The 24,326-nt window shown below is 42.2% G+C and overlaps 1 protein-coding gene across 6 annotated transcripts in view; it reads left to right on the forward strand.

Annotated features, from left to right (window-relative positions):
* Positions 1-24,326, forward strand: part of DNAAF9 (dynein axonemal assembly factor 9) — a 152,369-nt gene that overhangs the window by 65,749 nt on the left and 62,294 nt on the right. For 4 of the 6 annotated variants that reach the window (XR_014832059.1, XM_021078125.2, XM_021078124.2 and 1 more), the window contains exons 8-16: positions 684-782; positions 6,020-6,075; positions 9,273-9,408; positions 10,837-10,918; positions 12,198-12,234; positions 16,315-16,402; positions 17,821-17,897; positions 20,312-20,356; positions 20,686-20,731. Coding sequence is in view for 5 of the 6 variants with exons in the window: in XM_021078125.2 (XP_020933784.2) it covers positions 684-782; positions 6,020-6,075; positions 9,273-9,408; positions 10,837-10,918; positions 12,198-12,234; positions 16,315-16,402; positions 17,821-17,897; positions 20,312-20,356; positions 20,686-20,731 (666 nt within the window). In the remaining variant the exon portion in view is untranslated. The remainder of the gene's footprint in view (positions 1-683; positions 783-6,019; positions 6,076-9,272; positions 9,409-10,836; positions 10,919-12,197; positions 12,235-16,314; positions 16,403-17,820; positions 17,898-20,311; positions 20,357-20,685; positions 20,732-24,326) is intronic. The other 2 variants (XM_085003365.1, XM_085003366.1) reach the window with 1 other exon arrangement.

The following is a 24,326-nucleotide window of genomic DNA, read 5'->3' on the forward strand; positions in this document are numbered from 1 at the left end:
TTAAACACAGCTTTATTGGAATATATAAAACAGCTTTTTTATTGGAATATAATTTATATACATAAAATTCATCCTTCTTTTTTTTGGTGGGGGGAGTGCTGCACCCATGGCATGTGGAAGTTCCCAGTCCAAGGATCAAATCCAAGCCACAGCTGTGACCTGTGCCACAGCTACAGCGACACCTGGTCCTTAATGCACTGCACTGGGCTGGGGATTGAACTCATATCTCAGCAGTGACCTGAGCTTGTGCAGAGACAATACTGGATCCTTAACCTGTTGTGCCACAGTGGGAACTCCAAAAATTCACCCATTTTAAATCTATAGTTCAGTGATTTTTAGTAAATTTACCCAGAGCTGTGCAACCATCATCACAATTTGAATTTTACAGCATTGTTATCAACCCAGAAATTTCCCATGTGCTCACTTGCAGACATTCTACATTCCCATTCCCAGCTCCATGCAAAATACTTACCTGCTTTATGCTTTATAGATTTATCTTTTTTATGTATTTCATATACCAGGTAGTCTTTTATATCTGGCTTCTTTCACTTGGCATCAGTAGTTTGCTACTACCTTTTAAACAACATATTTAAATGGTCTGATATTTTGAGGTCAGATGTGGTTTCGTGCTAATGTACCTCCGTAAATGACCAAACACATTGTCTGTTTTGTTTTCTTTCTAGGATTTGGTGGCTTTTGAACATCAGTGGGCTAGCTTCTTTGCTAATTTTGATACAGAAATTCCTTTTCTGCTAGAACTGTCCGAATCTCAGGCGGGTGAGGTATGTAAAGGAAGGGTCAAAGAGAAAGAAGAAACTGGTTAATTTATTGTTCTTAGTTTTACTGAAAATTTTTGTCGGAGTACAGTAGAGTCAATCCTAATTTGGTTATCATTTCCTTAAGCTTTGTTGCATGCTGCAAAAAGTTCTTAACTCCCATGCCAGTCCCTGTATAAGATATTGATTTTGTGTGTGTAAAAGCTTCTATGTAAGTAAAATACTCATTGATAGGGGTGGTGCCTCTGTCAGACAGAAATTCTTTGGGGCATCAGTTAATAAGCCGAGGAATAATTCTTTACAGGTGGATAGCATATCTTTATCAGTTGAACCTCTAGGTAATGCCAAGCTTTCTTTCTAGACAAACAATGATAGTGAAGTTACTAGGTTCAGGCTTAGACCCACTCCATGGGTAAACTGAGGTGTGTAAATCAAGAACCAAGGTACAGAACTGTTCCTAAAACTAGTAAACAGGAAGAATCAAAAGAAGGATCTGGAGCTTGCACTTGCGCTTACTTTCGGCTTGCACTGCCTGTCCTCAGTTCTCCTGTGTTCCAGTGTGACCCAGGACAAGCCCTATTCCTGATCTTTGCAAATGAAGTTGATCTTTGTGGTCATGCATTTTACTTTTACATTGTGTTATAAGCCCCCAATTTATTGATGTTACTATATTTAAACATTCAGTTTTTTGTCTTTTAAAAGTCTTTTAAAATGTTTTTTAAAAATTTAGGAGTTCCTGCTATGGCACAGTGGGTAAGGAATCTGACTGCAGCAGCTCTGGTCACTGTGGAGGTGCACATTCAGTCCCTGGCCTGGTACAGTGGGTAAAAGGATCTGGCATGACAAAGCTGTGGCATAGGTTGCAGCTGTGGCTCATATTAGTCCTAGTTTAGGAATTTGCATGTGACACAGGTGCAGCCATAAAAAAAGTAAAATATTTTTTAAAGATTTAAGTAATTTATAAGTCATAACATATTTGCCCAGATATTTATTTATTTATTTATTTATTTATTGTCATTGCTACGGCCACACCAGCGGCATATGGAGGTTCCCAGGCTAGGGGTCAAATTGGAGCTATAGCCGCCAGCCTACCCCACAGCCACAGCCACGAGGATCCGAGCCACATCTGCAACCCACCGCACAGCTCACGACGATGCTGGAATATTAACCCACTGAATGAGGCCAGGGATCGAACCCACAACCTCATGGTTCCTACTCAGATTCGTTAACCCTAGATATTTAAATTTTCTGATGCTCTTCATTTCTTCTTGTGTAGACAGATTTCCATTTGGTATGATTTCCTTCTCCCTGAAGGATATCCTTTAATATTTTTTGATGCAAATATTCTAATGATTAATTCTTCCAGTTTTTGTATAAAAACAATTTTTATTTCACCTTCATTTTTTAATGTATAGAATTCTAGGTTGACAGTTTTTTTCCTTTCAGTACCTGAAAGATGTTTTTCTAGATTTCCCATCCTGGTCCAGCAATAACAAACCCAACTGGTATCCATGAGGATGTGGGTTCAATCCCTGGCCTCAATCAGTGGGTTAAAGATCCAGCATTGCCGTGAGCTGCGTTGTAGGTCACAGATGCGGCTTGGATCACTCTTTGCTGTGGCTGTGGCGTAGGCAGGAAGCTGCAGCTCCAATTCAACCCCTAGCCTGGGAACTTTTATATGCTGTGGGTGCAGCCCTAAAAAGACAACAACAAAAAAGATGTTGTTCCACTGCCTCTCAGTTGACTGTAATTTGAGAAGTCTTTCATTGTTATCTTTGTTCTTCTCTACGTAACTGGTCTTTTTTTCCTCTGGTAGCTTTTAAGATTTCCTCTTTTATTATAGGTTTTGAGTAATTTGATTGATATAGCACACTATAATATTCATCATATTGCTTGTGCTTGCGTTTTGTTGAGCTTTTTGGATCTGTGGATTTATAGTTTCATCAAATTTGGAAAGTTGATTATTTTTTCTGTCCTTCTTTCCTTCAGAGACCCCAGTTTACCTCTATGTAAGGCCACTTGAGGTTGTCCTACTTCTCACTGATACCCGTCTCAGTTTGGGGGACTCTTTTTTTTTTTTTTTTTTTTTTTGGCCTATTTAGGGCTGCACCCGAGGCATGTGGAACTCTCAGGCTAGGAGTCAAATCGGAGCCGTATCCACTGGCCTACACCACAGCAAAACAGGATCCCAGCTGTTTCTGTGACCTACACCACAGTTCACAACAGCGCCAGATCCTTAACCCACTGAGTGAGGCCAGGGATCAAACCTGCATCCCTATGGATACTAGTGGGTTCATTTGCACTGAGCCATGACAGGAACTCGTGGGGATTCTTTTTCCTTCTCTCATTTCTAGTTCTAAGAGTGAAAAATATTCAAAATACTCAGTGATGTGTCTCTCCTGGTTTCTTATTACACTGTCCTCATTCCCACTTTCTTCCCACCCTTTTTCTACCCCATTTTATTACTGATAGGTAGCAGATCTCTTTCAGTTTCTGGTTTATCTTTTCTGTTTCTTTTGTAAAAATGATCATATACATGGGTATTTTCTTATATCCTCTTACTTGTTCCACTGAAGAATAGCGTACTGTAGTCATTTACACTTAACAGTATATCCTGAAAACCCTCTAGGTCGGTTCATTGAGATTTTCCTCATTCTTTATTATAATTCATAGTACAGGTGACTCTTGAAAAACATGGCCTTGAACTACCCAGGTCCACTTACTCAAGGATATTTTTTAATAGTAAATACTACAGTACTACATGGTTCATGATTGGTTGAAGCCACAGATGCAGAGGAACCATGAATGCAGAAGGCAGATTGTCAGTTACTTGCAAATTAACCCCTGTGTTCAGCTGTCGTCCAGTGTGTGGATTTATCTTAATTTGTTCAGCCACTCTCTTATGTGTATGTATTTAGGTTATTTTCAATATTTTGTCATTGAAAACTGCCATAGTAAATAACTCTGTGCTTATGTATTTTCATCTTGTTGGAGGTTTATTTGTCTAGTAATGCGATTGCTTGGTCAAAAGGTAAGTACATATGTAGTTGTGCTAGCTGTTGCCAAATTTCCCTTCAGAAAGGTTTGCATTCCCCCTAGCAGCATTTGAGGGTGCCTGTTTCCACAGCCTCACCAATAGAATGTGTTTTCATATTTTTAAAGTTTTGACAGTTTCATAGATGAGAAATGATATCTTGATGTAATTTTAGTTTGTACTTTTCTAATTATGAGTAAGCTTGAATGCTTTTTCATATGATTGAAGGCCATTTTATATTTTATTTTCATATCTTTTCCCCATTTTAATGTTGGTATAGTATTGTTAACTGAACTGTGGGGCACAGGTTTTAGGTCTTATGTCCCTTGTTTTGTTTTGTTTTTTGTTTTTTTTTTTGGTCTTTTTGCCATTTCTTGAGCCGCTTCTGTGGCATATGGAGATTCCCAAGCTAGGGGTCGAATCAGAGCTGTAGCCTCTGGCCTACACCAGAGCCACAGCAACGCCGGATCCGAGCCTTGTCTGCGACCTACACCACAGCTCACCTACACCACAGCTCACGGCAATGCCGGATCCTTAACCCATTGAGCAAGGGATCGAACCAGCAACCTCATGGTTCCTAGTCAGATTCGTTAACCACTTAGCCACGACGGGAACTCCCTGTCCCTTGTTTTTAAGAGTTGGGTTTTTTTTATATATATGTTTAGTCTTTTGAAGTTGTCTGTGATACATATTCCAAATATTTCTTCTTTGTTTATCAGTTGCATTGGGGTTTTTTAGCCATCCACATCTTTTATCTTTATGTAAATTTATTAATATTTTCTTTCATTGCCTCTGGATTTTGAGTCATTGTATAGGGAAAGTCTTATAAGGTTAAAGAGGAATTTACCCTTTTAGTACTTGGGTGATTTAATATTTTAAATTTAAGTTCCTAATTTACTTGGGGTTTTTTTTTGTGTTTATATGATGGGAGATGTGGATCTAATTTTATCTTTTTTTCCCAAATGACTCTGATTAGAATCCCAACTATGCTCCATGACCTGGGACAAATTAATTAAATTAGCCAGCTCATCTGTAGAGAGGGGGTAATGATAAAATGTACTGCATGGGTTGTTACTAGGATCACAATTGACCCTTGAGCAGCCCTGGGGGTTAGGAACATAGACCTTCCACTCCATCAGCAGTCTGCATTTAACTTACAGGCAGCCCTTTGTGTGCACTATCCCTCCTTGTACAGGGCCATCCTATATCTCCATTTCCTTGACATTTGTGCTTCCGCATCTACAGATACAACCAATCACAGATCATGTATTACTGTTCTATTTACTGTTGAGAGAGAGCCACACATAAATGATCCTGTGCAGTTCAAATTTGTGTTGTTCAAGAGTCAAGTGTACTTGATTTAATACATTTAAGTGCCTATTGCATTTCATATGGTAAACCCTCAATCAACATTTAGTACTTTTATTGTAGAAAGAATTTTTACAAATCAGTAAGACAGACTCCCAAACTCCAATTGCTAACTATCCAGAGGATATAAATAAACAATTAATTACCAAAGAGAAGTCCAAATGGTCATTGACCATATATGAAATATTCTACTTCATTAAAAGTCAAGAGTATAAAATTAAACAGTAGTGAGGTACTACTTTTCATTTATCAATTTGACAAATATATATATATATATATATATATATATATATATATATATTTTTTTTTTTTTTTTTTTTTTTTTTTTGTCTTTTTGCTGTTTCTTTGGGCCGCTCCCGCGGCATATGGAGGTTCCCAGGCTAGGGGTCGAATCAGAGCTGTAGCCACTGGTCTATGCCAGAGCCACAGCAACGCGGGATCCGAGCCGCATCTGCAACCTACACCACAGCTCACGGCAACGCCGGATCGTTAACCCACTGAGCAAGGGCAGGGACCGAACCCGCAACCTCATGGTTCCTAGTCGGATTCGTTAACCACTGCGCCACGACGGGAACTCCTAAATCTCCAAACTTTGCTGATTTTTGTTTGCTATATATCCCCAAAATTCATATCGTGATCCCCGTGTCCTCCCATGTTCTTATGATAGTCTACACACATATATCTCTCCTGCTTCCTCCTTCTCTCTCTGTCCCTCTCTTTCTCCCTCTCTCTCTCTCTCTTTCTCTCTCTCTATATATATATATATGCACATGTATGAGGGGGTTATGATTGTTTTATAAAATCATAATCTTAATATATATAATGTTGCCTTCTTTTTTAGCCATTCAGAAGTTATTTTAGTCATGGAATGATCTCCAGTCATATAACTGAAAATAGGTAAGATTCTTGGGAAGAAAAGTTGAATGGTGATAGAGAAAATGGGGTTAACAAGGGGGTGGATATGGGGGAGAATCTAAGTCCAGAAGCTGGAGTCAAGAAAATACGGGTTGACTTTAGTCATCACAGTGTAAGAAATCCATACTCTGTAAAGTCGTCTGTTTCCGCTTTTGTATTTTTGTATTAAAAACACTTTTAGGAGTTCCCGTCGTGGCGCAGTGGTTAACGAATCCGACTAGGAACCATGAGGTTGTGGGTTCGGTCCCTGCCCTTGCTCAGTGGGTTAAGGATCTGATGTTGCGGTGAGCTGTGGTGTAGGTTGCAGACACAGCTCAGATCCCACATTGTTGTTGCTCTGGTATAGGCCAGCGGCTAATTAAACCCCTAGCCTGGGAACCTCAATATGCCATGAAAGTGGCCTTAGAAAAGACAAAACAAACAAACAAACAAAAAAACAGTTTTATATTAAACTGGCTTCGAAAACGTTGTAGCTTGCTAAAATCTAAAGAAAGAAATTTTTTTATTCAATCCCTAGCCTAGCAAAGCTAGAGAAAGCAGAGTGTCCATGGGATTGTGTGGAGTAAAAGGGATCTGGCATAAAGGTTCAGCCCCAGGAAAACATGGGAGCAAAGAGGGCTGCTGCATTTGTTTTTTTCAAGTACTTGCTTCAGCACCTCTCTTGCTATGATAATCAGGAGGGCCCAGCAGGAGATAGTTCCTCTGATGAACAGATGAGAGTAGATCTTTACTTTCTTTTCTTCCCCAATTCCAATCCAACTTTATAGTGAGACAAACTACCCTGCCTGGGATTCAGAGTCGTCTTTTTCTGCTCAGTGTCACTTAGCTTGAACTAAGCATCATAATTAGAATCATATTTACTTTTAAGAGCCTCTGTTTGCCTGAAGCTTAAGGAAATTCTTATTTTTAAGAATAATGAAAAGAAATGCAAAGGATTTCCCACATGACATAAACTAAGTGCAGTTTAAGGAAAGGTATAGATAAAAACATCCGTTTTAGCGGCTCTGACAAAAAAATACCATAGACTGAATAGCTTATAAACAACAAATATTTCCTCATTACAGTTTTGGAGATTGGGAAATTGAGGATCATTGCACTGGCAGATTTGGTGTCTGGTGAGGGATCTCTCTGGAACCTCTTTTTTAATCCCATTCATATAGTCTCTATCCATATGAACTAATCACCTTCTGCCTCCTGATACCCTCACTTTGAGGGTTAGGATTTTAACATGTGAATTTTGGGAGGACACAACTTGGAACCCATCACAGAAACTTATCTTTTTAAAATATCCTTTAGTTATTGAATATTTGTTGAGAAGTTATGACATACTAAGCCAGAGATGCATGGTTAAAAAATAAGCTAGACACAGTCTCTGCCCTCATGGAGTACATAGTATGGTGGGAAGATAAGACATTAATCTAGCAACCTTATAAAGAAATACGTAATTGCAAACTCTGATTGGTGCCTTGAAGGAGATAAGAAAATGGTACAGTGAAGACCATATAGGAGAGCCTGACTTCTGGGGAAAGGTATGAATGGTAAGTGAAGATAATTTAGGGAGAAAAGTAGTGGTCCTGAGATGAGAACATAAGGAACATAAAATAAATGTTTTTGTTAAGGAACATAGAAGAGTTTGGCTGAAGTATGGGAGTTGGGAGAGAGTGACCTTACATGGAGCTAAAGAAGTTGGCCAGGCAAGACCATGTAAGGCCATATTGGCTATGCGAAAGATTTCAGCTCTTCTGAAAATAAAGGCTTTGCATATTTGAAAGATTGTCCTCTCTGCAGTATGGAGAACAGATTATAGGAAGGCAGAGTGGAAGCAGGGAAACTATGAGGAAGTATTGCAGTCATCCAGAGAAAGAATGGAAGAATCGAAGGTGGTATGGACTAGGCTTGTGACCATGTGGATGGAGGAACAAACAGGAGTGAAATTTGGCTTGTTGATTGGATTTAGAGGGTGAGGGAGCAGGAGAAATCAGGGAGGCCTCAGGTCTGTCTCAGCCCCTGGATGGATGATGAAACCTTTTATTTACTGCAAGAACCAGAAGGAGAACTGTTTTGGTGGGTAGATCCTGAGAGAGGAGAAGAGAGAACAGACAGCTAATAAATAGTTAAACCCTACAGATATTCAGAGGTCAGATAGGGGAAGAGCATGACTGACAAGGGAGACTGAAAAGCAACAGCTCTTAGAGGGGAGGATGTCAGGTGCTTCTGAGAAACCAAGGAAGGAAGAGCTAAATACTTTCCATTGAATTTGCTGTATGCTACATGAAGAGCATTTGGTGACTTTTCCAAGAGCAATTTAAGTGAAATGACTTAAGGGGGTGTTGATTGAAGGGAGCTGAGAAGTGAGCAGAAAGTAAAAACAAAAGGACAGGTCCAGCCAAGGGAAGAGAGGGAAAAGAGGGATGGATGCAGGGACAGGTAGGTGTGGTGGTAAGAACATTTGCAACCTGATTTTCCTCCTTCCCTCCTGAAAGCTACTCAGATATGGTTAACAGCCCTATTGTCTGTCTGCTGTGTGAGTGTCACAACTGCTGTCATTCTTAAAAATGTATATTTCCATCAAAATGCTATTGTATAAAACAGATTTTGCTCCACTTCTGCATCATGAACAGCAAACTTATAGATCTTCTTAAGAATCAGGACAAGCTGGGAGTTACCGCCTTGCCTCAGTGGTTAACGAATCCGGCTAGGAACCATGAGGTTGTAGGTTCGATCCCTGGCCTTGCTCAGTGGGTTAAGGATCCAATGTTGCCATGAGCTGTGGTGTAGGTTGCAGACGTGACTCGGATCCTAATGTTGCTGTGGCTCTGGCATAGGCCAGTGGCTACAGTTCCAATTTGACCCCTAGCCTGGGAACCTCTGTATGCCACATCAGTGGCCCAAGAAATGGCAAAAAGACCAAAAAAAAAAAAAAGATTCAGGGCAAGCTGAAAATGTAAACGTGGCTTGGATTTAGTTGTGTCCCTAAATGACCTGATCCCTGTATATCAGTAGAAGTCAGAGATAATCTGGCATCTCTTCCCAACCAGCAGGGAGCATTGAGTGGACTGCACTGACCACCTTGTGCAAACTGCAGGATGCCATTCAGAGAAGCTCACAAACTCATTCATTTGGAAGTTTTCCTGGCCAGAAATCTCTTCTCTAATCATGTTTTTGATTTGCCACTCTAGCCCTAATAGGCAGCCATTTGTTCTCTTTGGTAATCATTCCACCCGAGAAAACCTGAATGCTGGCAACTTTAACTTCCCCTCTGAAGGGCACCTGGTACGCAGCACTGGTCCCAGTGGGAGCTTTGCCAAACACATGGTGAGTGGCTTCATTGCCTGGTGCTTAATTGATTGTATTATCAACCCTGTAGGGGGAGGAGGGGAGCTAGATAAATGGAACCTTTCCAATTAGTGTATTGATTTAACTTTGCCACAAGCACGGCCAAAAAGAAAAAATGGTAATAATAAATAAAAATAATTGGAGATGTTATTTTGCAAACATGGGAACCTAATGAAATCAAGGAATTTACCTGAGACCTGCTTCTGGAGTGGTAGGGGCCATGGTTATGAACTTTCATCTTCATTCAGCTCTATTTCAAGGAGACATACTTAATCCTTCCCATTTCTGTGCATAATTTACAGATTAATAGGTGACATGTAAAGCAAGCAGATCTGATTACCTGAGCAGTTGTATATTACATTTGCAAATTCCATTGTACCAATTTCCTTTTTAGTGTAAGCATCAATATATTTAAATTTAATATGTGCTTACATAAATTTGTGACATCATCTGAGGAAGCAGGTTTGAAACACATAGCACCTTAAAAAAAAAGCTTTAGTTTTGGAAAATTTGGAAATCCAAGGACCATGTTTTTATTAAGGAAATAAGCCTATTAACCCAATAATTAGAAATGTGTACATGAATTTTCATTTAGGATCATGGCATTATTGATTGTATTCACTATGGTGAATTTTAGGTTAGAATTAAAATTTTATTTCAAATCTATAACTTGGATTTACAGTGTGCACAGTATTACAGAAAAATGCCATGTATTGTGATATCCTTAAACAGTAGCTGAAAATAGAGAAGGAATGAATATTTGTGTCATATTAGCTATTTTTAATATACCGTGCTAATTTCTTTTCCTTTAGTTTTTGTGGTAGTATTTTTGCATTTTGTACTTGCATTTTCCTAATGAGATGTTGGATTTTTAAACGAAAAAAGGACATCCATTTCCATCTGTATAAGTGAACAACCAAACAGGAAAGAAAAATAAGAATTTAAAAGTCCAGAGAACTTATTTTCTCTTATGGATGGCCTCTGTACAAAGATGAAATACAAATGAAGATGGGGACCTGGGTAGCACGTCTGTTCCTGAATTTGTAGCTGCACCCCATGCATGTCTGCATATCATGTCAGCCAAGATCCTCACTGTTAAATTTCAGGATTGATATTAATGACACTCAAAATGCAAGCACATTTCCTCTTTTTTTCCTTCTCAGTTGTTAATTACCCTGGTGCCCTGGGCTGATCCAATGGCAGCCTTATATCTCAGGTTAAAAATAACACACAAGATACCTTTGGGAAAATGACAGTTAAAGGTCACCTTTTCCCCTGTGTATTTAAAGAACAATAAATCAGCTGTTGGTAAAGTAAAATTGATTTCCACTAACGATACACTTTTTGTTTCTCTAACAGTACACACTAAGTCCTTGCTCCTTTACTTTTTTTTCCCCTGACATCCAGGTAGTACAGTGTGTTTCACCAAAGGGACCTCTTGCTTGTTCAAGAACATACTTTTTTGGAGCTACTCATGTTCCTTACTTGGGTAAGTCCCTGTAAGTTGTGATCTCATCAGCTTATCTAATGAATAGTTTCTCCCATGAACTAGAATGGTCTCAGGATTTACTACTTTCCTCAGAAACTCATAGCCTCTAACTCCCTCTTGATTCCAGATGGAGAGTTGATGTGCCTAATATATTTCTCACACAGTGTATTTCAGGATAAATAATTATCATCTCAATATATAGTATGTCTTACCTTGCGTAAGACTGTGTTCTTGGTATCGGAGGGAAGGCAAAGATGAGTCAGCTGTAGTTGGAGAGTGGAAAGAGGTAGGGCTGTGATGGGAGTTTGGATGACTCAGCCTGTTGTTCTTGTGAGGAAAGTGAGGAGGGCTATGGTAGAAGGATACCCATGAGCTGAGAACATTGACAGGAGCAAGTGCCCCATGCTGAGGAGGCATCCAGAAAGGCCAGGCTGACTGAGGCTGTCCTCCTTGCTGGGGTAACAAGAGCCTACAGATATCCAAAGAGATGTGGAGAAGAGCCTGTCGAATGAATGAGGATCCCAGCACTGTTGCACAGAGGAGAGTGCATCAGAAACCAGGTTTTCTTCTGAGTGTTGTTAAATAAGCCAGGAAACTCTGAAAGAAGCATGACATGGGTTGAATAATTTTTTTGGCCACGCCATTGGCATGCAGAAGTTCCCAGGCCAGGGATTGAACCCATGCCACAGCAGGAGCCAGAGCCACAGCAGTGACAATGCTGGATCCTTCACCCCGTGAGCCACTAGGGAACTCCTTGGGTTTGATAATTAAGGAGATGAAAAAAGAGGCAAAAATGAACCTGCTTACTTATACCTCCTAGTTTAAAAAATTGAAAATAGAGACAAAAATATTCCAGAGCCTAAGATTCTGCATGTTTCTCTATTGTTTAGTGGTGATGCTAAGCGAATTTCAAAGTAAGTGTCAGGGATGAAGGTCTAGGAGCATCCTGGGAGAAGCTAGCTTTCACTGTTGTTTGTGTTTGTAATGTATGTACCTCAAAACAAAAGCGTTCCTGACATCTTTAAATTAAGAAATTCTAGCCTCCTTGTGAAGTCTTTCTATCTCCTGTAATCTCATCACAACTTTTTTTTTCCTTTTTTTTTTTTTTTTTTTTTTTGCCATACCCACAGCATATGGAAGTTCCCAGGCCAGGGGTCCAATCCAAGTCACAGTTGTAACCTACACCAGAGCTGTGGCCGCCCCAGACCCATAACCTACCATACCACAGAGGGAATTCCGTAATCTCATCACATTCTAAATACATGGTCCTTTTTCACAGGAGATGACAACAAGGTGCCCAAGAAAACTGAACAAATGTAAGTCTTCATTTCTATTACACATTTTTTTCCTCAAAGTTGAGTTACTCAAAAGTTGTGACTGTCCCATTTGCCTCCTTTTGAGATCAGCACTGGGTAGGACATATGGTTAAGAGGTAATCAGAGCTCTATAGTCCCTGTCCCAGTCCCTGTCTCTAATCTTGACTTCCAGGCTAGAGACTGCCAGATTTGCCATTTGTTCCTTTCTCCAGAACTCAGAGACTTCCTACCTGCACACGCATGCATTTAAATGGCATGACTCTTCTTAGTGTATCTTCTAGGTAGTGCATTTTTTGTTAGGGGCTTGCCAAAAACTTAAAACATCCTGAAACCCATTGGGAGAATCTGTATGAAAGCACATCTGGTCTGAGAAGTGTTTCCTCTGAATTTGACACTCAGGCTTGTGGAGCAGAGCTAGAATTAGAGTCTCAACTCAGGCTGTGCAGCTTTAGAAAGGACCTAGTGTTGACTTCTCCCCCCATCCCAACTCCCACATATAGCAGGAAATCGAAGACAGGAAATAAAGTCATTAATGCTTATAGTAGTCTTTTTGGGCTGCGATAACAAAATACCACAGACTAGGTGGCTTAAACAATAGAATTTTTCCTTCACAATTCTAGGAGGTAAACATCTTAAGGTCTAGATACCAGCAGGCTTGGTTTCTGGTGAGCCTTCTCTCCTGGAGTTCAGACCACCACCTTCTCTGTGTGTCATCATGTGGCCTTTCTTCTGTGCTCACATTCAGGGAGAGAAGGATCTCCAGTGTCTCTTCCTCTTCTTATAAGGACACCAATCCTATTAGATTAGGGCCCCATCCTTATGACTTCGTTTAACTTCAATTACCTCTTTAAAGGCCCGACAGACAATTCCACATGAATTGCTGGAATTTCTAATTCCATAAAGGAAGTTTCCTTCAGAAATATGAACATTCAGAGTTTCCGTCATGGCTCAGTGGAAATGAATCTGACTGGTATCCATGAGGACGCAGATTCGATCCTTTGCCTTGCTCAGTGGGTTAAGGATCCAGCATCGCTCTGTGAGCTGTAGTATAGGTCGCAGACGTGGTTTGGATCTGGCATTGCTGTGGCTGTGGTGTAGGCTGGCAGCTGTAGCTCCAATTCAACCCCTAGTCTGGGAACCTCCATGTCCCGCCAGTACAGCCCTAAAATGAAAAAAAAGAAAGAAATACGAACATAGTATTCTATTATTACCTAATTATATATCCTAACCTAAATTTATTAGGTCTGTCCTTCCCAAAGGCCAGCAGTGACAGGGCACAGAGAATCGTCTTTATTCAGAGATGTTTCCCAAGCTATATAGTAGTTCCCAGAACTACTGAATCAGGACCTCTAGGGTAGGGCCCATGGGGCGCTATTTTATAAGAAGTATTGTGTATATATATGGTAATATAATCATACTACAGAAAATTTGGAAAATAGAGAAAAAATAATTAGATCAGTTGGGATCAACACATACTCACTACTTTATATAAAATATATGTATAAAATAGATAAGTCACAAAAACCTACTGTGTAGCACAGGGAAATCTACTCAGTACTCTATAACCTATATAGGAAAAGAATCTGAGAAAGAATAGATTTATGTGTAAATGATTTTGCTGTATACCTGAAACTAATACAACATTAGAAGTCAATTATATTCCAATAAAACTTTTTTAAAAAGATCAGCCATTTCCTCTTCTTTGACACTACCCTTTAATACCTTAATGGGTATCTTTTTGGGGTTTTTGTTTGTTTTTTAATTACACATTTAGGTTTCGTGTAGCTATAATTATAATGTATATACAACTCTTTTGTGGGTCTTCTTTATTTTAGCAGCAAGTCACTCACATTCTCACATGTTGGTAGATATGTATAATCTTGCTTTGTACCTGCTTGTGCTTCCATGCCCCCTGTGCTTAGCCATTGCCTTGGATTCTCATTCTGGACCCTTAGACAATTCACCTGAACCAAATCTATTGGTGCCCTGCTTTAGGGACCGGTGTTGAGAGCTGCTTGGGCCCACGTCAGGTGTCTTTCTAGATCATAGAGCTGGCGGAACTTGGGCCTGATGGAGTCCTAGTGAAGGCAACACAGCACCATCCAGGCATAGAGCAAGTCCTTCCCTAATCATGGGTCTCAAGCCTCTCATCCAGGCCATTTTATGAGTCAGAAGCCAGGTAGCTTTGTATTGAGCTCTTGCATAAAGGTCTATAGAGGAGAAGGCCAAACCAGGGGGTCTGCCTGACCACCGTTGGTATTGAATGATGTTTGAGTTAGGCCGGATGAGGGAGGGAGGAAGGGTATCTTTATATGTCTTTGGTGTTGGCCTCTATGAAGCTTTGCCCTTAGTGTTGAGATAGGGAGGATTCTTGTCATACCTGGAAGTGGCCTAGCTCTTTGACAGTGTCCCTGCTGGGCACCTTCCTACCAGGACATGCCCCTCTGCTGTGGTCTGGCTGGTGGTCTTCAGGGTATATTGAACCTTGAAGCTGTCATTTTGTCCTTTCGCTCTTTCTTCTGCCCAACTTCAGCTCTTACCTACAGTGCAGAGGTGTGGTTTGAGAGCCAAGGAGGAAATTGAAGGAGTTGGCAGTATGATGTGGCACGGTGGCAAAGCACCAGGCTGAGCGCAGACCTGAGTTCAATTCTGTTGTTTTTCTGTGACTTTGGACACTTATTCCACTTCTGTAGGCCCTACTTGTTTATTCTCTAAGATGAGAGTGTTAGACCGGACCATTTCTGTGTCCCTTCCTGCTATCAAATTCTTTTTGCCTTCCTTTACCTGTGAGAAGATTCTCAGGCTTAAAAACAGACATATTCTTAGGTAAGGCAGTTACTTGGCGGATATCTCCCTTGCCTTTCGGGGCCTCATGGGTGAGCCCCCTCTCTCTGTAATTTTCCCAATAAGATCCTGGATCTCCTTCCCCTAAGGCAAGGGTTCTCAACCAAAGGAAATTTTACCCACCAGTCCCTCCCCAGCACCCCATCCCCAGGGACATTTGACAGTGTCTGGAAACATTTTTGGTTGTCGCAGCTGTGGACACTACCGAGAGGCCAGGGGTATTGCTAAACATCCTGTAATACACAGAATAAGACCCCACAACAAAGAATTAGCTGACCTAGAATGCAGAGATGGTAAAACATTACCCAAAAGGGAACCAGACCTGAATTTTCTAGGGATATTCATGGCAGTCTTCATCTAGCAAAGAAAAAACCTTTTTTATAATGACTTCAGGAAGTGAGAAGTCAGACTGGAAGAGAAAAAGAAAGATTGGGCAGGGCGGGGAATTCTTCCCCTCAAAAGCATTTTCTATTCCCTAGATTCAGGTAAGCTGTTTAGAAGGCGGTCTGTGGCTGTCAGTTGGATAATCTCTTTTGTCCCCTGAGGGCTCCCACCCTGAGGTTCCAGTAGCAGCCAGCCCTTAGCAGGCCTGAGGAGGAGACTGAAGGTGTGGTGTAGTTGATTCCTGGAAAAGCAGCAAGTCTGCGTTAACATACCTTTCAAGGGAGTTCCCATGTGGCTCAGCGGGTTAAGAATCCAACATAGTCTCTGTGAGGATGCAGGTTTGATCCTTCACCTTGCTCAGTAGGTTAAGGATCTGGTGTTGGCAAAAGCTTAGGTGTAAGTCACAGATGTAGCTCAGATCTGGTGTTGCTATGCTGTGGCATAGGTCTGCAGCTGTAGCTCCTATTCCATCTCTGGCCCAGGAACGTCCATATCCACAGGTGCATCCATAAAAAGGCAAAAAAAAAAAAAGAAGACACCTTTCAGTTCCTCATAGAGGATCAGGGAGCCCATATCATTTTCTTCTGATGGATCACAGCAGGGAGGGTTGGTCTTTTAAGCAGAATTAAGAAGAGCCAGTTCTTTTTATCAGTTCTTTTATCTTTTTATAAGAGCAAAGTAAAAATTGGAATGGGGCACATAGATTTTAAAAGGTTTAGAAGTCAAGTTCTGTTTTTATACTTTAGTCATTTTATTTAAAAATCAGTTTCTTAGAGAATGTCATTTATGTGCACACAGCTTTTGATGAAACTTTGTGATGCTGTAGTTAACCCTTATTTTTTGTTGTTAAAGTAGGCTCTTGTCACAGGTCTATGCTGCTGTTATTGAGGCTGTTTTGGCTGCCATTGCATGTTATGCTAAAACTTCCAGTCTAACAAAGGTAATTTAATGTAAAACTTAGTAGTTATTTTAATGTAAAACTTGTTACCCTCAGTTTTTCTTTGGACACCTTATAGTACTTAGTTTTATGTGAGCTTGGGCGCAAAAGAGGTACCTTTAGAGAGCTGAGCTTGTGATGCCTGTAACCTGCTGTTGTCTTATGAATGATAGCTAATCTACACTTCTTTGTAGATATCTGGTTGTATTAAAAGAAGAGTCGTTCTGTAGTTTATTGTTTTACCTAGTAGTTTTTTTTAAAGGCTTTTAAAAGTTAAAGCAAAATATAGACTATTTTACTGTGACTCTTAATAAAGTTAGATAAGTTTGTTTTGAACTATATAGTTTGATTTCCTATAATTTTTGTTTTCAAAAATTAAAGATTGGAAAATCTGACTTTCCTTTCCTAGATAGGCACATGTGTTCTCATTCTCTGACCATTAATGTCCTTGCTGTTTTGCCATTATTAACCTGTTCTTCTGAGTTGGATTCTGTATCTGACCTAATAATGAGATAAGAAGAGTTGTCTTGATGCCTCCAGTAGGACCTTTCCTGAAACAAGCCATTTGACCTTGGAAAGGTTGTGTTGTAGATATCAAAGAGAGTGCAGTCTAGTCTCCAGGACCTGGCCCTCTGCCCTCCTCACTGATATTAGTACTTGGGATTTCTCAGCCCTTTAACTGAAAGCCTGTGCAAAACAGTTGGTTATCCTTCAGTAACAGTTCTGCACCTTTGTTTTTTAACTGATCTTTTGTAATTTCAATTATTTGAATATTCTTAGCATCTAAGCAAAAACACTGAGGGCCTCGGTCCCTCCCCGAGGGCCAGGGGAGAGGGGAGGAGAAAAGCACTTTTCTAAACCCCACAATGGCACTGTCCCAGCAGGTTTCAGCTCTCCAGCAGATCAGGTTCCAGTGCCCACCTGCCTGAATGAAGTGTTTTCTTTTTTTTTTTGTCTTTTTTGCTATTTCTTGGACCGCTCCCGCGGCATATGGAGGTTCCCAGGCTAGGGGTCTAATCGGAGCTGTAGCTACTGGCCTACGCCAGAGCCACAGCAACGTGGGATCCGAGCCGTGTCTGCAACCTACACCACAGCTCACGGCAACGCCGGATCGTTAACCCACTGAGCAAGGGCAGGGACCGAACCCGCAACCTCATGGTTCCTAGTCGGATTCGTTAACCACTGCGCCACGACGGGAACTCCTGAAGTGTTTTCTTATGAACCCAGCCCGAAGAAAGCAGGCACCTATTTCCCTTAAGAAGATGTTTTCACTTTGATCTGTGGATGTGTGCAAAGAGTCACTTAGAGGGAATGGGCACAGAGTTCTCCTGGCCAAATGTTAGAAGGACTCTTCCTGTCAGAAAGGGTACTCTTTCCTGCTGTGAAAGCTGATTGTCCCTGTTTTGTTACTGGTTTTATAGGCCAAGGAGGTAGCTGAGCAGACCCTGGGATCTGGGTTAAACTCTTTCGAGTTGATGCAGTTTAAGGCAACCCTACGGTAAGTAATGGCTGATATTGTCTAAAAACTTTAATGTTTGTGTTTTAAAAACCTTTTTTGGGATTCCTGTTGTGGCTGATCCGGTTAAGAATCTGACTAGTATCCATGAGGACATGGGTTCAATCCCTGGCCTCGCTCAGTGGGTTGAAGGCTCCAGCGTTGCCGTGACCTGTGGCGTAGGTCGCAGATGCAGCTCAGACTGGCATGGCTGTGGCTGTGGCATAGGCCAGCGGGTGCACCTCTGATTCAGCCCCTAGTCTGGGAACTTCCATATGCCACAGGTGCAGCCCTAAGAAAACAACAGCAACAAAAAACACATTTTCTCTCCTTTGTGTTTGATATTCAGTCTCCCCTTTGAGAAATGTTCCAGTAAATCAGTAGGATGTATGAAAGAGAGTCATTCATGATCAGGGGTTTATTTGAGAGGCCAAGGAGCCAGAAAGGGAGGAATGATATAAGAGTCAGATACACTTAGTGAGGCTGGAATGGAAGGCACATCAATGCTAGAACCAATGGAGACCTTACAGACCTGGGTTCAGAGGTTAAAAAGATGAAGCTGGGGACATGAGTGGTGACATTTGTTAGGATCAGGGGCCCTAGGCACATGACAGTGGTTGCTTAGAAGAGACTTGCCCTGGGCCTCACCTGCCTCTTAGATGGTAGACACCCCCAAGCCGGCCATGTCTCAGGGTCTTGGAATTTGGCTTCCTGCCACTCTTCCCATTGCACATGTCCTGGCACATCACAGTAAACCTCTTTGTGTTCTTTGCCAAAGAATGAACACAGTCCATTCAACCTTTTGTCCCATGTGAGGACAAAAGTACACAGAGTGACAAAGGAGACAAAATACACCAATTCTTTAAGAATACTTCTGGGATGTGCCCTGTGGTACCTCAGCTCCATGCCCCATATTTTCTTACATCTAGAGTTCTGGGTAGTGAGAAGGAGCATTTATAGAAAGTTAAGTCAGAGTTCCCGTTGCGGCGCAGTAGAAACAAACCCGACTAGGAACTCTGAGGTTGCGGATTCGATCCCTGGCCTCACTCAGTGGATTAAGGATCCAGCGTTGCCGTGAGCTGTGGTGTAGGTAGCAGACGTGGCTCAGATCTGGCGTTGCTGTGGCTGTGGCTGTGGCGTAGGCTGGAAGCAACAGCTCCAATTAGACCCCTAGCCTAGGAACCTCCATATGCCACTGCTGCGGCTCTAAAAGGACAAAAGACAGAAAAGAAAAGAAAGAAAGAAAGTTAAGTCAGTTAATGATCTAAGAAGAAGGATTTTGTTGCTGCAGCTCCAGGAGCAGAGCAAAGAGCCAGAACTCTTTTGGGGAAAAGCTTTGGGCTTCTTCAGGTGTCTTTTCCTTTCTTCTAGGTCTTCTGGGTCTTCTGGATCCTATACCTCAGGCCATGAGAGGGGAGGGCTAGAGGAAGTTTGGCCCCTTAAGGCCATGGGCTGGCCTGCCTGTCTGTTCCTGGCAGACCTGAGTTTGAGGAAACTGCTTTGCTTTCCAGCTGTGTTATCTAGGGCAAGATAGGGAGCTCTCTGTGCATGTTTCCTCATCTTCCTGTCCCATAGAGTGACTGGGCAAGTGAATGGTCATACTGTCTCAGTGGATTCTCCTCTGTCATCATCTGCATGGCCGATAGAGTCATTCTGTTCCTCCTGTCTTTGGGTCCTTGCCCAGCCCACTCCACCTTTTCAGGGCAGGCTACCTCTCAGTCCCAAGGCCTCCTTGGCATAAGTGTGCCACCCTGGCTGGAGGAGAGAACAAGGAGAGAACACCCAAGTAACAGGAGCCAAGTCTGCCAGGGCCAGGCCTCCACCCTAGAGCCCACCCTTCTCTCCACATGGTCACTCCCTCAAAGTGCGTCAGATGGGCAGGTCTTCTCCAGGAGGAATGTGAGAAGTTAATCTACTGACCAGTACTTGTTAAGGCAAAAAGTTAAACTTGTGCAAAAGGGCTTTCTTTTGAAGCCACAAGGATTTTCTGGTTATTCCTCAGCTCTGAAGGCTGGCCATGCCCCTTATTACATAGCAGTTGACTATGGGTAGCGATCTGGCTTTGAGCAGGGGTAGCAGTTTGAACAGAGATGGTGAAGAGAAGGAAGATGAGGAGAATATGCCGAGGCTATGGGCCAGAGGCCCAGGACAAGTACAGGTTTATTCTGTCTGCCATGGACAACAATCTCCTGCTATATCCAAGTCTAGACAGCTCTGAGAATCTGACTGGAGTCAGACACTGGCCCCGCATTTGCTGATGGAATGATACCTGGGGCAGGTAAGGACGATGCACACCTCACCAATGGCTGTGAGGGCCCAGCACAAGTGCACTGCAGCGGCAGGTGTCTGGGGAGGATGCCAACACAGTGCTTGCAAGAGCAGACTGACTTTTGTTTTACTTTGTTTTGGGTCTACAGCTCCAAGATGGCTTTTCATATCCATGCTGTGAATAATCTGGGGAGGTAAGTATATGTTCATAGTGTGTCCCTCGTTTGGGGCAAGTTTTAGCAACAAAAAGTCTACCTGTATCTGCTGGCATGGATGGTCTCACAGTTCCACACCTAGCAGTGGCATTACTCCAGGGCTGAGCTCAGAGCTGCCTGAATGCTTTCCGTGGAAAGGCTAGGGTGGGGTTGGAGGTGAATCTGATCCCCTCCAAGGGGAATTTTGCATCCATGCAAACAGTGTTTTGAAAACTTCCTGAGAGAGATCTGAGTCTGTGAGTTACTTTTTCGTTGAAAAAAACATCGTAAATTCAATATATGTCTCTCCCATCACTTTCCTCTTTTAGAATCGTGCCTCTGGACAGTGAAGATAGCTTATACTTTGTGAAGACGGTAAGCAGAGCTGTTACAGGTCAGCTGGCAGGGAATGGCCTGTAGAGGACACCTACAAGGGGTGATGCAGGAATGAGTGAGAGTCTTAAGCAGCCCACCTCTTACCTGAGAAAATTAGTCTTTTCAAGACTGGTCAACCTGCAGGTGGCCTAGGCAACTGTAGCAGGCCCACCATGGCTGCAGTCCCATGTCTTGGCACCCCTGGTGCAGAGTCTTAGCTGGGCCATGGAGAGTGAGGGTTGGGGTAGTAAACACCCCTTCCTGAGGTTAAGAAGGCTTCCTCCAAGTGGCTGAGATTGAAATGGGAGCTGAGGACAAGCCTGCCTGGACACAGACCAGGTTTTCAGTGGCTTCTCTGTGTTCCAAGGCCTTTGTTACGCCTTTATTTAGCAGAAGCTTATGAAAATAAAAACAAACATTAAAAAAGAAAAAACCAGGAGTCCTCATCAGGGCACAGTGGAAAGGATTCTTGACTAGTACCCACAAGGACTAGCCTGGATCAGTGGGTTAAATAGCCGGCGTTGCCGTGAGCTGTGGTATAGGTCACAGATGCAGCTCGGATCCTTTGTTGCTCTGTCTGTGGTGTGGGCTGGTGGCTACAGCTCTGATTTGACCCCTAGCCTAGGAACTTCCTTATGCTGAGGGTGTGGCTCAGAAAGTGGAAAAAAAAACCCAAACAAAACAAAAACCAAAGGCATGAGTTTCCCGTCAAATGGGATAGAACAAAGTTTTCTGGCCTATATTCTGCAGACACACTGATGGGCCAGGGAAATGGGTTTAGATATACGAAAATATTGGTCCCTGGGATGGGCTGGCATCTTCTTAGGGAGCCAAAATTTCTAGGCCAGTTGCTCCCAGCCACAGCCGAGTCCTCTGTTTACCCCAATGCATCCTCATGCAAAGAAAATTGACAAGCAGTGTATAAGAGGATGGTGGACATCCAGCCAAGATTCTGGTTGTAGTATGTGTAGGAACAAGTTATACCTTGAGTCCATTCTGTGGCTACTGCCTGCGCCTTAATTTTAGTGAGCTTTTGGAACTGGGTAGGCAGGTGTGGATGACTTGGTGTAGATACATGCCCCCCACCATCACTAGTAGACAAGTAGTAGCGTTACCTTTTCTACAGAGAGTGGGTAATTTGTTTAGGTTGTGAGGAGTTACTGTGTTGATAACGTACTTGATCCCTGTCTCTCAGCATTTCGTGTTGAGGTTCTTTTAGACTAATTGAGACTTTTTTGTGACATTATTAAGACCCTGAGAAATACTTTCTGATATTTAGGTGATAATGCTGGACTTTAGATTACTTGACTTCTCACCTTAGACTCCTTTGCAGAGAAGCTAATTGCACTGGAGTAGGAATTAGGAGTCCAGTAGAATCATACTACTGCGTTAAGTATACATTCAGCAGCGCTAATGAAATATGAAAGAAAAGATACTGTGTGGGTGCTTTCTGTCAATCTTGTCTTCCTTTTCAGGCAAAGATGAAGTTCTGCCTCCTCCAAGCCTAGCCTACTGATTTCCCCCTACAAGTACCATATTCCTATAGCACCTGCAGGTTAAACCGTGTAAATTAGGGAGTAATTCTGTAGTGATGTGTCACATGATAACATCTGTGTAGGAATGCCCTTGTCTCTCCAACTGTGCATTATAGGTTCCCTGAAGATAGGAACCATGCTTCTTATTTTTTCTCTCTCCATGCCATATGTGGGAAGTATGTAGCAAGTATCTAACATATGCTACATGTATTCTTTTTAATGGTCTCTCTCCCCTTCCTCAATACCAGAGGCCAAATAAGAAGTGGGGGTTTAGGAACCTACAGGATTTGTCTTCCTAATTGATCTGGGAACCAAAGAAGTGGAGTTCCTTTTGTCACTTAAGAGTAACCATGTAGCCCAGGATGGTTCTCTGTCTTCAAATACTCAAATGTCTTTGATATAGATTTAGATAAACCTTCTAGTTGCCAAACTTAATCAGAAATTTAACTAAAATATAAAGCCTACCTGTCATTTTCGTGCCTTCCTTTATTATGACAACATAGAAGATTAAGGACTTTGTGTTTTTTTTCTTTTCAACTCTTCAGCCATCTTTTTGTGGTCTTTTTAGGGGTTGAATTGGAGCTGCAACTGCCAGCCTACACCACAGCCACAGCAGTGCCGGATCTGAGGTGCATCTGCAACCTGCACCACAGCTCACGGCCACACCAGATCCCCAGCTGAGGCCAGGGATTGAACTCACATCCTTATATTAGTCAAGTTCATTACTGCTGAGCCACAGCAGGAACTCTCTGCCATCTGTTTTTATTTGAGCATCTAGCAATCCCTTCAAAAGGCCTAGGTCTTTTGTCTCAGGCCTGAGGGTAGAGCAGGCATCTTATGCAAGGACAACAAAGTGTGAAAATGAGCTCTGGCTTCAGGAGCTCTGCACCTGGCCATTCAGCAATGTCAGGCCAGGAGGGCAGTGGCCTAGGAGGGCTCATTGTCCTACTAATCCCACGTCCCTCACCAGATCTTCACGGTCATCACAGACTCAATTCTAGCTGGTACCATTTTTGCATTTCCTCTGCCATCTAGTAATTCTCTGCTCAGAGTTATTCCATTTTCACTAGTTTTAAACTGAATTAGAGCCTTCTTAACAGTCACTCAGGAGTTCTCTCTGAGTTGCTCCAGGAATTTTTTTCTGGCCTAGTAAAGCTTCTACTTTTTTTGTCTTAGCTGTGAAAGTTTAAACAGCTGTCTTTTAATTTTTTTGGCACTGAAAGGTGCATTTGCATGTTTTGATGTATACCCAGAGATATCCATGAAAATATGTACCTCCTCTTCTAGATTTGTTCAGAACTCGAGCCCAAACCAAAGAACAAGTGGATGAAGAGTTCCTTTGTGGCTCAGCGGGTTAAAGATTCAGTGTTGTCACTGCAGTGGCTCAGGTTGCTGCCATGGCATGGGTTTAGTCCTTGGCCCAGGAACTTCCACATGCCACAGCTGTGGCCAAAAAAAAAGAGTGGATAAGAGTGTGGACACACTGGGAAGTAGCACTAGTCACAGTAAAGATGAGAGGCTGTTACATTTTCTCTTAGGGAAGATAAGCCATCTGAGGGATTTACAGAAATGTAAAGGGAGCTCCCGTTGTGGCTCAGCAGGTTAAGAACTTGACTGATATTATCGACGAGGATGCAGGTTTAGTCCCTGGCCTCGTTCAGTGGGTTAAGGATCCAGCAGCATTGCTGCACGCTACGGTGTAGGTCAAAGATGTGGCTCAGATCAAGTATTTCCATGGCCACGTCGTAGGCTGGCAGCTGCAGTTCTGATTCAGCCCCTAGCCTGGGAACTTCCTTATGCCAAAGGTGTGGCCCTAAAAAAGAAAGAAAAGAAGAGAAACATAAAGAGATTCTTCTTCTAGCCCAAGTGTGTCTCTGACCAAGGAGCAATTGCAGGGAAGCCTTGGATGACCCTGAAGTCATCTCTCAGTTTTGAGATATATTTCAAGATAACTTTGGTTTTCCTTAGAAATTCTCCAGTATTCTTTTGTCATGTGCCTTAGTATTTTGTGGTCTGTTTCTTATGGGTCTTTCCCTGAAGGTATAGGACTAACAGCTAGT

This window comes from Sus scrofa, chromosome 17 (assembly GCF_054392235.1).
Source record: "Sus scrofa isolate SSC_HxYL_T2T_F1_AM1 chromosome 17, Sscrofa_HxYL_maternal_Yorkshire_Landrace_v2.0, whole genome shotgun sequence".
Lineage (NCBI taxonomy): Eukaryota > Metazoa > Chordata > Mammalia > Artiodactyla > Suidae > Sus > Sus scrofa.